The sequence below is a fragment of the Callionymus lyra genome, chromosome 3, assembly GCF_982586985.1.
Source record: "Callionymus lyra chromosome 3, fCalLyr1.hap1.1, whole genome shotgun sequence".
In the NCBI taxonomy this organism is placed as follows: domain Eukaryota; kingdom Metazoa; phylum Chordata; class Actinopteri; order Syngnathiformes; family Callionymidae; genus Callionymus; species Callionymus lyra.
Window position 1 is genome coordinate 4,091,879 of NC_141820.1, and position 12,177 is coordinate 4,104,055.

Below are 12,177 nucleotides of genomic sequence, written 5' to 3' on the forward strand. Positions count from 1 at the left end.
CTCGTGTTGTGTGACTCGTGTTGTGTGACTCGTGTCGTGTGACTTGTGTCGTGTGACTCGTGTTGTGTCAGTCGTGTTGTGTGACTCGTGTTGTGTGACTCGTGTTGTGTGACTCGTGTTGTGTCACTCGTGTTGTGTGACTCGTGTTGTGTGACTCGTGTTGTGTGACTCGTGTTGTGTGACTCGTGTCGTGTGACTCGTGTCGTGTGACTCGTGTCGTGTGACTTGTGTTGTGTGACTTGTGTTGTGTGACTTGTGTTGTGTGACTTGTGTTGTGTGAGTCGTGTTGTGTGACTCGTGTTGTGTGACTTGTGTTGTGTGACTCGTGTTGTGTGACTCGTGTTGTGTGACTTGTGTTGTGTGACTTGTGTTGTGTGACTTGTGTTGTGTGACTCGTGTTGTGTGACTTGTGTTGTGTGACTTGTGTTGTGTGACTCGTGTTGTGTGACTCGTGTTGTGTGACTTGTGTTGTGTGACTTGTGTTGTGTGACTTGTGTTGTGTGACTTGTGTTGTGTGACTCGTGTTGTGTGACTCGTGTTTTGTGACTCGTGTTGTGTGACTTGTGTTGTGTGACTTGTGTTGTGTGACTCGTGTTGTGTGACTCGTGTTTTGTGACTTGTGTTGTGTGACTTGTGTTGTGTGACTTGTGTTGTGTGACTTGTGTTGTGTGACTCGTGTTGTGTGACTTGTGTTGTGTGACTTGTGTTGTGTGACTCGTGTTGTGTGACTCGTGTTGTGTGACTTGTGTTGTGTGACTTGTGTTGTGTGACTTGTGTTGTGTGACTTGTGTTGTGTGACTCGTGTTGTGTGACTCGTGTTTTGTGACTTGTGTTGTGTGACTTGTGTTGTGTGACTTGTGTTGTGTGACTCGTGTTGTGTGACTTGTGTTGTGTGACTTGTGTTGTGTGACTTGTGTTGTGTGACTCGTGTTGTGTGACTTGTGTTGTGTGACTTGTGTTGTGTGACTTGTGTTGTGTGACTTGTGTTGTGTGACTTGTGTTGTGTGACTTGTGTTGTGTGTTTGTAAAGATCAACCTGCGTCTCATGGAAGCTTCAAGAACCAGAGAAGAGAGTTTGTTCTAATTGTTGATGGTTTTCTTCAACATTCAATGATTTGAACGTCTTTTACTGTCGAGTCATGATAGAAATACTAGAGTTTAGTCTCCAGACTGTGTTGATAAATATGTCAAGATGACTTGAAATATTCTTCACCTTCCTGTTGTGTTCATGAAATATCAACTTCTAGAACCAAGTTCATGAGTCGAGGAAAAGTCATTCAAATCCTCTCAGAGTGAAAAAGGTTTCATGAAGAAACATGAATCCATTCACTGTTTACATCCATGTGTGTGTTTGTGTTTGTTTGAAATGATGTTCTGACCTGAGAGTCTCCAGGTGACAGTGTGGACTCTTCAGTCCAGCAGACAGCAGCTCCACTCCTGGATCCTGCAGGTCGTTGTTGAGACTCAGGTCCAGTTGAGTCAGACTAGAGGACGGAGAGCTGAGGACTGAGGACAGAAGTGAACAACTTCTCTCTGACAGTCGACATAAGTTCAGCCTGTGAAAGAGACGAGTGTCGTCAACAAGAGGATTGATTTGTGTTTATATGAGAAACAAACACAAGAGAACATAAGGAAAAATAAGTCACAAAACAAACAACAAAGACAAATGAAAATAAAAGGTTGTTACATGTATATTGATCATAATAACACATCATTGATTCTTTTTCTATTCACTTACTTATCTCAGTGTTTTTGTGTGTTTTCTCTCAATTGTTGTGTTTAATTCTTTTCCAGAGTAAAAATATCTTCAATTTAATCAAGACACTGATTCAATCGTGAAGATTCACTTCAATTTATTCTATTTGTTTTTTAACATTCAATTCAATATGAACAGGTTTACAAAGTTATTATTCATAACCGTGTCAGGTGTGAGTGTGAAGGTGTTGCAGGTAATACAAGCTCAAACAATGTGTGTGTGTTTGTCACTCACACTCCTGCACTCTCTCAACATTGTTGTCTTCATTTGAATGTTTACAGTTAGAAAATTCAAGGTGAATTCTCTCCATCTTTGGATCCAGTGGATCTATGTTGTGACACAGATGGAGTGTCAATCATCCTCCGTCACATTCACCTTCATTTCTTCTCCATGTTTGCTTCACATGAACTGAATGAGTTTCAACTTTTGAAACATTTGTCAAGTTTGGAGACTATTTTTGAAGTTGTTTCTGGACATCAATCAATATATGGATCAGTTTGATTCCATCTGGTGACACTTTTTATTCATGATTCATAAACATGTTTCAAGTGAAGATGTTTCTTATTTTCTTATTTTCTAATGATATTTTTTCACATTCATCAAAGTCTTCAAAGTTTTCCTCCATCATTGTTCAAACATGTCGTTCCTTTAAATCTCCAGGTTTCAAATGTTTTCTCTGTAGTTGCAGGTTTGACTATGGAGGCCTAGGAGGGTCAAACCAGGATTTACTGTCAGCTTTCATTGATATTTGAAACAATCTTCCATGTTTGAAGACAATACTTTTGGCAGAGATGGACTCGAGTCAACGACTTGGACTCGAGTCCAACTCTGGTCGCACCTATCAGACTCGTGACTCGTGATTTGTGACTCCAGTACACTGGGACTCGTGAAGAGTGACTCACTACTGCACCTGGTTAAGTGATTCGTGACTCAAGAGTCGACCCAGACGAGTCATTGTGACTCGAGCGTCGACTCAGTTATTTTAGTGAGTCTAAAGTCAAATCATCTTCTGGTCACTGATCCATGCTGTGAGTCTTTATTGAGTGAATCTCCTATAGATGGTTCATCTAGTGACTCCAACATGGCTTCAGACTTGATTGACAGGACTATGTTGATGGTTCAATGTTTGATAATAATCAGTGAAAATCTAATGTTTTCATACAAGTCATGAGTTCATTGAATCTTCTGGTGTTTTTCATTTTAGCTTCAGACTAACTGTTGTCGTAACTTGTTTCTACTTTGAATATTCTTTGTATTATTGTGAAGTTTGCAGTGGATTTAAGTTCATGTTATTTATGTTCTTGTGAAACGTTTTTAGTTTTATTTTGAAAGTTCACTTCCTCTCTGTTTATCTCACAAGAGTTCAAAAGTCTAAGAATCTAATGTGTTTGAACGGATCTGAGATCAGTAAATATGTGTCAACATACTGAACAGCACGACCCAGCAGAAGAACAAATCAAGTTCAAGTAGAACCTGCTGAAGACTGAGGTCACTTAGAATCATCTGCTTCATTGAAGAACTCACTGAAGACTCAACTTTGACTCTCTGGAGTCTCACCTCTGACTTTCACATGTTCTGAAGCTGAAGACATGATGTTCTGACCTGAGAGTCTCCAGGTGACAGTGTGGACTCTTCAGTCCAGCAGACAGCAGCTCCACTCCTGGATCCTGCAGGACGTTGTGACTCAGGTCCAGTTGAGTCAGACTAGAGGACGGAGAGCTGAGGACTGAGGACAGAAGTGAACAACTTCTCTCTGACAGTCGACAGAAGATCAGCCTGTGAAAGAGACGAGTGTCGTCAACAAGAGGATTGATTTGTGTTTATATGAGAAACAAACACAAGAGAACATAAGGAAAAATAAGTCATAAAACAAACAACAAAGACAAATGAAAATAAAAGGTTGTTACATGTATATTGATCATAATAACACATCATTGATTCTTTTTCTATTCACTTACTTATCTCAGTGTTTTTGTGTGTTTTCTCTCAATTGTTGTGTTTAATTCTTTTCCAGAGTAAAAATATCTTCAATTTAATCAAGACACTGATTCAATCGTGAAGATTCACTTCAGTCAATTTATTCTATTTGTTTTTTTAACATTCAATTCAATATGAACAGGTTTACAAAGTTATTATTCATAACCGTGTCAGGTGTGAGTGTGAAGGTGTTGCAGGTAATACAAGCTCAAACAATGTGTGTGTGTTTGTCAATCAAGGAGTCGACTACTTCCACTATACATGGACTACTATCAACCTTCAGCTAATGCCAACATGACTGACCAAACGACTGATGTAGTTCAACATCTGGAGGACAGTGAGCTGAGACTATGGTATCCCATCCAAGGACGACAGCCCCTCCATCAGCTCCACACAACAGCTCAGGAGCCCATGATGGTTCAAGTCACTTCCCAACGGACATTTCTAGATTCTCTCATGTTAGACACGAAACACCAAGAGAACTCAAGGCTCCTCTTGTTTTCCGTGGGGATGTTCAGACAAAGTTGAGTTGGAAGAATGGCTCGAGTTGATGGAAGATTATTTCAAGAAACGTGATGTTCAACTGGAGAGTCGGGTGGAAGAAATTCTCACACATTTAAGGGCTCGAGCTAAAGAGTGAAGTTTGGGATAGAAATGGAGAGATAGATGTTGCACGCCGTCCTCACGCTGTGTCTGGTCTCTTGAGGAAACTTTTTTCTTCTGAACGCTATTCATCGGTGCCTTTGGCAGACTTTTATTCAACTCTCCCAGATGTGATGAAGACCCGTAGGACTACTGGCTCCGCCTCAAGAAAGCTGCTGCAGTCGCCACAGGTTGCTTGTGGGAACAAGACAAATGTTTGATCACCCAGATCTGGCTCACATTCCGGTCCATACTTTGGATAAATGGTCAGCCGTGAAGTGCAGGACGTGTTGGATGAATTTCATAGACTAGTTTGAAGACACCAGCCAGACATAGTGAAGAGGTGAACATGGATAGAGTTGAAGTTAACCTACAGCAGCCTGTGAACCACCTGAGAGACAGCAGCCAGTTAATCCAGACTCTTCTACAATGGAGAGGTTTCTGGGGTTGTTGGAAAAGATGCTGCAGAACCAGAGTCAGAACCAATACAACAGAAGGACACGTAACAACTACAAGAGACAACACCGAGTAGAAGGACTTGACGCTGTGCCATGTTCTGTATGTGCTGATGGTTCACACTCTGCATATTCTCACTGCCGAGAAAACCTTCTCTGCTTCTTTTGTCACTCTCCAGAACACACAAGACGTAACTCACCTCAAGTTCTTATGCCACCTGCCTTCACACATCAGGGAAACATCATGAAATTGCTCATTTCAAAGATGAAGGGTTCAATAGTTCCATCATTAACCTCAACATGTGATGATGCAGTTATTTTGTCACATTCAGACGAGTGGAAAGAGGAAGACCTGCAATCCAGGATCAGGACGACAAAGAGTCGTGTCACACTGCAACCAGGGTCTGAACATCTAGTGTGGGCTAAAGTGTCATCGTCTGCTCAGTCAACTGTGGGGAAAACAGTTGTGATCGAGCAACACAGTCCAAAGTGAGACCTGCACAAATCCTGGAAGGAAGAGTTGTCACTACCTTGTGGGGGGATGGCTGGGTTCCTGTGAAGATGTTGAATCCTACTGAGAAGCTACTCACTATAAAAATAAATGCTATGGTTGCAGATGTGTCACTCGCCCCTCAGTCCAAGACTTGCCTCAACCAGAACCCGTTTATTCTAATGTGATGTTGACACAGAACATCCACTGCTGTCTGAGGAGATGATCATCCACACGTTGAAGGACATGGATCTGGAGGACTTAGATCTCACCTGTGAAGTGTCTCTTGATTGTTAAAAAAAATGTAGTATGTATCGTCCAAAGTTATGAGTGTACTTTCTCAAAACACAAAATGGATTGTGTTGAATGAATATGTTCATAGAATCTGTTTGGTGGACGACAAGCCTCTCAGACTGCAGTACCTCCGTGACCCCTCTAGTCAATATGAGAAACTGAGGATCTAAATAAGATGGAGGAACAGGGGATTATTCGTGAATCTCAGAGTGAGTTTTCTTCTCCTCTTGTGCTTGTTGTTAAACCTAATGGTGACCTACGCATTTGCAATGACTTCAGATGGTTGATGCCAGAACAGTGAAAGATGCGGACCCCCTGCCCCACCAGACAGGTCTGCACAAATATAATAGAATGCTCAGGGTCTTACCAACAGCCCCGCAACATTTATACGGATGATGATGTCCATATTTGGTGATAAGAACTTTTCTTTTGTGTTATCTGGACGACCTGCTGGTTTTTGCTCCATCAGAGGAGGTTGCAATTGAACGGTTGGAGATGTTTTTTTCGCGTCTTGCTGCTAACAACTTAAAGCTACACCTAGGAAATGTAACTTTCTTTGCAGATCTGTAAGATTCTTAGGACACATTATTTGTGCAAATGGTGTAAAAGACAGACCCTGATAAAATACAGGCCGTGGTTGATGTGGAAGAACCTGATCTGTTTGACTCTGATGGAATCACTTCTTCTGCAAAGAAGATGAGATCATTTCTTGGCATGGTCCTGTATTATCACCATTTCATAGAGGGATGTTCAGCTGAAGCCAAACCACTTTTTGATCTTGTTTCTGATCCTGTCTCCTGTAACAGCAGAGGCAGAAAACGCAAACCTAAATTGAAAAGGTTTCATCAGACTCACTCCTGTTGATTGTTCTGCTGAGTGTAAGGCTGCATTCAAACACTTAAACATGACTCAGTCCACAGTGTCACTCTGGCTCACCCTGACTTCACAGAGCCCTTGTTCCTGCTGTAGAGCTTCTTTTGATGGGTTAGGTGCTGTCCTCTCACAGTTGCCACCAGGGGGCACTGTAGCACGACCAGTGGCTTTTGCCAGTAAAAGCCTCTCACGTTCACAGCTGAATTAACCTGCTCATCGGCTAGAGTTTCTGGCGGTTTGTGATAAGTTCAGTCACTGGCTAAAAGTGAGACATCTTACAGTTTGGACAGATAACAATCCCCTAACCTACATTTTGACTAAGCCCTGGTTGGACGCATGTGAACAAAGATCGGTGTCCAAGTTGGCAGCTTATAGTTTTGATCCGAACTATGTACCTGGCAACAAGAATGTGGTCACTGGTGCCCTTGAGAACCATTTGTTCAGTCTTGCATTGTTCATAGACCTGTTACAGAGACCTACGTCTCATTGTTGGAGAAGATGTGTGGCCTTGAAGATGAAAAAGTGCATGGTGCATTCAAGTGTACTACGAAGTGTCAAAGGCTCATTGAGCAGTCTTTGAATGAGGGTGAAGCACTAGACCAGGCCTGCCCAACCCGTGGCTCCCGGGCCGCATGCGGTTCTTTGCCTGGTTTCATGCGGCTCTAACGTTCTAGTGTTGTGTCGTTCACGAACGATTTGTTCGAACGAACGATCTTTTGAGTGAACGTACTGAACCGAATCACTTCATGAAGTGATTCATTCCTTTCTCAGTTCAGTTGAACGCCGCGACCGTGCCGGTAGGAGGGATTCTATGATAAGACTTTGCTACAGAACATTTAGTTTTTATGTTGGCACAGATTTGGTCAGTGTGCGCGTTCGCTTCGCTTGAGTTCAATACGGTATTTTCATCTAACGCGCAATAATACAAGCCAGATCTGAAGAGGTTTGTTCAAAGCAACGAATGACAGAAGTCCTAATAAGCAACATGCATAGTAAGAGAGAAAAATATTTTAATTATTATATTTTGTTTGTGGACTTGGTTGAACTGAGAGTTTGTGTGTGTAAGACAGTACAGTACAGTACACACAGTGCACACAATGTTCATTGTTGAAAATGACTGGCCCTGACTGTAGAAGTCAAATTCTGTCATTATCATGTTGGTGTGTGACATTTACAATAAATCTGGCTAAGCAGAGGTCTGTGTGTGAGGAAGGGATGATGTTCATGTGACCCATGATGTGGCTCTTTGAGGTAACACAGTAAAAAAAAATGTGGCTCTCATGTTGTGTGACTCTTGTCGTGATTTTTGTCCTGTGACTTGTGTTGTGTGACTCTTGTTTAGTTAGTTGTGTTGTGTGGCCACCCCTGCACTAGACCAACAAAATTCCATGACAGCTGAAGAATTATCAGCCGTTTTTGAAGCACAAGTGTCCGGTGGAATGAGCCAGAAAGAAGGCACAGAACCTCCTCTTCCTCATCTTGTGGACATCACTCAGTCTGACTCATTAACTAAGAGTGAAAAAGCCAGACTGCAAGAACAGGACAACATTCTAAACATGGCGTTTCATTATGTCAAACGTCATAGGCAACTAAACACAAAAAATATTCCAGTTAATCGTCCCAAATTCATTAAAGGTCAGGTGTTGCGTGGTTTACATGACTCAGAGGTCATCAGGGTCAGACACACACTGTGTCACTGGAGTGGACTGGAGAGTGACATCATTAACCACGTAAAGGGCTGTTTTCACTGTGTTGTTGCTAAAACTCCAGAACCTGCATTTCGTGTCCTCCTTGAATGCATTCAAACATCTGCAGCTTTGGAATTGGTTTGCATTGATTTTTGTTCTGCTGAGAAATCTGTCAATCAAAGCGTGGACGTACTTGTTGTGACTGATCATTTCTCAAAAGCTAAGCAGGTATTCGTCGACTGGGTTCGCACCCTTTTTCCTCATGTTTGGCAGGACACCACGATAACCTGTTGATGTTGTGTTCCAGCATGCTCTCCCTGATTCCACTGTTGTTGACCATCATGACTTTGTGTCTCGGTTGAAGCAGGAGTTTTCCGAAGCTACTCAAATTGGCCAAAAACTATAACCGCAGAGCTGGGGGCATCTTAGGGTCTCTTGCTGTTGGTGATCGGGTTCTGCACTCTTGACAAATGAGCGATTACTGATAGTGAAAACACATCATTCCTCTATAGACCTAATGCACTGTAGGAGCGAGTGACACTGTACCAAGATGGCCGCCCTGTATACACACCGCTCTAGTGAGGGCAGCAGTCGATGCGGCGTCCATGTAATTATGTCTATGGCCTCGAGGACTGAGATGAGGTAGGAGGAGGAGATGCTCTGTGAGCATTAGTGTATAAAAATATGTTAGAAACACCTTTTCTTTCAATTGTCGTATTTTATATTCTTTGTTTAGAAGCAGTTTTATTGTATATGTTTGTTTAATTGTTTATCGTTTAACTTATTGTGTGGTGTTTCTAGAGCGAGAGCAACGAGTGTGTGAGCGATCCATCCTCAAACTGTATTTTGATTTATGTGCAGAATCTTACAAATAAAAGACAAGTGATCCACGAGCAGCTTCATTGGTGGAATCAGAAGTGTGATGATCCAACGGTTATACTCACATCACCATGAACATTACCCTGCATTGAAATCTAGCAACAGAACAAGTGATGACATCACAAGAGTCTCTCAAATGTCTTTGAATGGATCTGAGATCAGTAAATATGTGTCAACATACTGAACAGCACGACCCAGCAGAAGAACAAATCAAGTTCAAGTAGAACCTGCTGAAGACTGAGGTCACTTAGAATCATCTGCTTCATTGAAGAACTCACTGAAGACTCAACTTTGACTCTCTGGAGTCTCACCTCTGACTTTCACATGTTCTGAAGCTGAAGACATGATGTTCTGACCTGAGAGTCTCCAGGTGACAGTGTGGACTCTTCAGTCCAGCAGACAGCAGCTCCACTCCTGGATCCTGCAGGACGTTGTAACTCAGGTCCAGTTGAGTCAGACTAGAGGACGGAGAGCTGAGGACTGAGGACAGAAGTGAACAACTTCTCTCTGACAGTCCACAGTTGATCAGCCTGTGAAAGAGACGAGTGTCGTCAACAAGAGGATTGATTTGTGTTTATATGAGAAACAAACACAAGAGAACATAAGGAAAAATAAGTCACAAAACAAACAACAAAGACAAATGAAAATAAAAGGTTGTTACATGTATATTGATCATAATAACACATCATTGATTCTTTTTCTATTCACTTACTTATCTCAGTGTTTTTGTGTGTTTTCTCTCAATTGTTGTGTCTAATTCTTTTCCAGAGTAAAAATAGGGTTCAGTTTTAGACACCGTAACGTATTGTTTTGCATCTTCACTTAATAAGGCTTTTGAGTTCATGCAAAGTGCTTTTTATCAAGTTCAGGCTCAGCTTTGTCGACTGAAGCTTGTTCTCAATGCTGATAAGACCAAACTTATGGTATTTTCAAATAACAAAAAGATTGAGATAAATCACAATATTTTAACTTCCCAAGGTCATGCAATTGAGGAGTATTTTTACAAATACTTGGGTTTTATGATTGATGACCACATCTCTTTAAAATTCACATACAAAACCTGGTAAATAAACGGAAACTAAGGTTAGGCTCGACGACGACGAGTCGAAGCTACCTTCCTGACCGTTCTTGATTCTGGAGATGTGTTGTACATGAATTCATCAGCTCACTGTCTAAAGATGTTGGACACTGTGTAACATGGAGCCTTGAGGTTCATGACAAACTGAAGACCCTTAACCCCTCACTGCACACTATACTCAAGAGGTCACTGGCCTTCGCTCTCTTCGCCACGACTTAGTCATCGGCATGTTTGTATCTACAAGGAGATTATAGGTTATGAATGTTCCTCCAGCTCGTACTGAACTGGGTAAAACAGCTTTTAAGTTTTCTGCGCCGTCATCGTGGAAGAAGCTGAAGAAGCAGCACAAGTTTGAGACTCTGGTGACTTTTGACAAATTCAAGGCTGTTGTCAGGAATTTGACGTCGAACTCTAACAGCAAGTGTGAATGTTTTTAGTCAGTAATCTTTTATCCTTTTCTGATATTGTACCAACGCACTTAATACTGTATGAAATAGTTTTTATGTGTAACTATGTTTTGCTGTCCATCCTGTCCAGGTCTCTCTTGTAAAAGAGATTTTAATGTCAATGAGACTAACCTGGATGAATAAAGGATCAATAAATAAAATAATAATACAGAGTTATTCATTCACTGTTTGTGTGTTTGTGTTCACGACACATGTTCAAGTGTTTGCTCATGAAATTCAAATGAAAAGTTGATGTTGTTTCAAAAAGTGACTTTAGAAAATGATGGATTTACAAAACAAGGTGAAAGAAAAACCATGAAGAAAGAAAGAAGGAGTGAGTTGGTGACACAGAGATGAGTTGAAATGAAAGATATGAGCAGGATGTGAGACGACACTGTTGAATATTGTGATGAAGAAGAACATGTTTGACTTTTCATACAGTTGCTGATGTGTTCATCACACATGCTCACATCACCATGAACATTACCCTGCATTGAAATCTAGCAACAGAACAAGTGATGACATCACAAGAGTCTCTCAAATGTCTTTGAATGGATCTGAGATCAGTAAATATGTGTCAACATACTGAACAGCACGACCCAGCAGAAGAACAAATCAAGTTCAAGTAGAACCTGCTGAAGACTGAGGTCACTTAGAATCATCTGCTTCATTGAAGAACTCACTGAAGACTCAACTTTGACTCTCTGGAGTCTCACCTCTGACTTTCACATGTTCTGAAGCTGAAGACATGATGTTCTGACCTGAGAGTCTCCAGGTGACAGTGTGGACTCTTCAGTCCAGCAGACAGCAGCTCCACTCCTGGATCCTTCAGGTCGTTGTAACTCAGGTCCAGTTGAGTCAGACTAGAGGACGGAGAGCTGAGGACTGAGGACAGAAGTGAACAACTTCTCTCTGACAGTCGACAGTTGATCAGCCTGTGAAAGAGACGAGTGTCGTCAACAAGAGGATTGATTTGTGTTTATATGAGAAACAAACACAAGAGAACATAAGGAAAAATAAGTCACAAAACAAACAACAAAGACAAATGAAAATAAAAGGTTGTTACATGTATATTGATCATAATAACACATCATTGATTCTTTTTCTATTCACTTACTTATCTCAGTGTTTTTGTGTGTTTTCTCTCAATTGTTGTGTTTAATTCTTTTCCAGAGTAAAAATATCTTCAATTTAATCAAGACACTGATTCAATCGTGAAGATTCACTTCAGTCAATTTATTCTATTTGTGTTTTTAACCTTAAAGTCAATATGAACAGGTTTACAAAGTTATTATTCATAACCGTGTCAGGTGTGAGTGTGAAGGTGTTGCAGGTAATACAAGCTCAAACAATGTGTGTGTGTTTGTCACTCACACTCCTGCACTCTCTCAACATTGTTGTCTTCATTTGAATGTTTACAGTTAGAAAATTCAAGGTGAATTCTCTCCATCTTTGGATCCAGTGGATCTATGTTGTGACACAGATGGAGTGTCAATCATCCTCCGTCACATTCACCTTCATTTCTTCTCCATGTTTGCTTCACATGAACTGAATTAGTTTCAACTTTTGAAACATTTGTCAAGTTTGGAGACTATTTTT

General features: G+C 41.2%; 1 protein-coding gene across 1 annotated transcript in view; it reads right to left on the minus strand.

The window, feature by feature from the left end:
* Positions 1-12,177, minus strand: part of LOC148083052 (NACHT, LRR and PYD domains-containing protein 3-like) — a 177,604-nt gene that overhangs the window by 8,267 nt on the left and 157,160 nt on the right. The window contains exon 15 of the mRNA XM_087786174.1: positions 1,380-1,556. Within this exon, the coding sequence (XP_087642300.1) occupies positions 1,380-1,556 (177 nt within the window). The remainder of the gene's footprint in view (positions 1-1,379; positions 1,557-12,177) is intronic.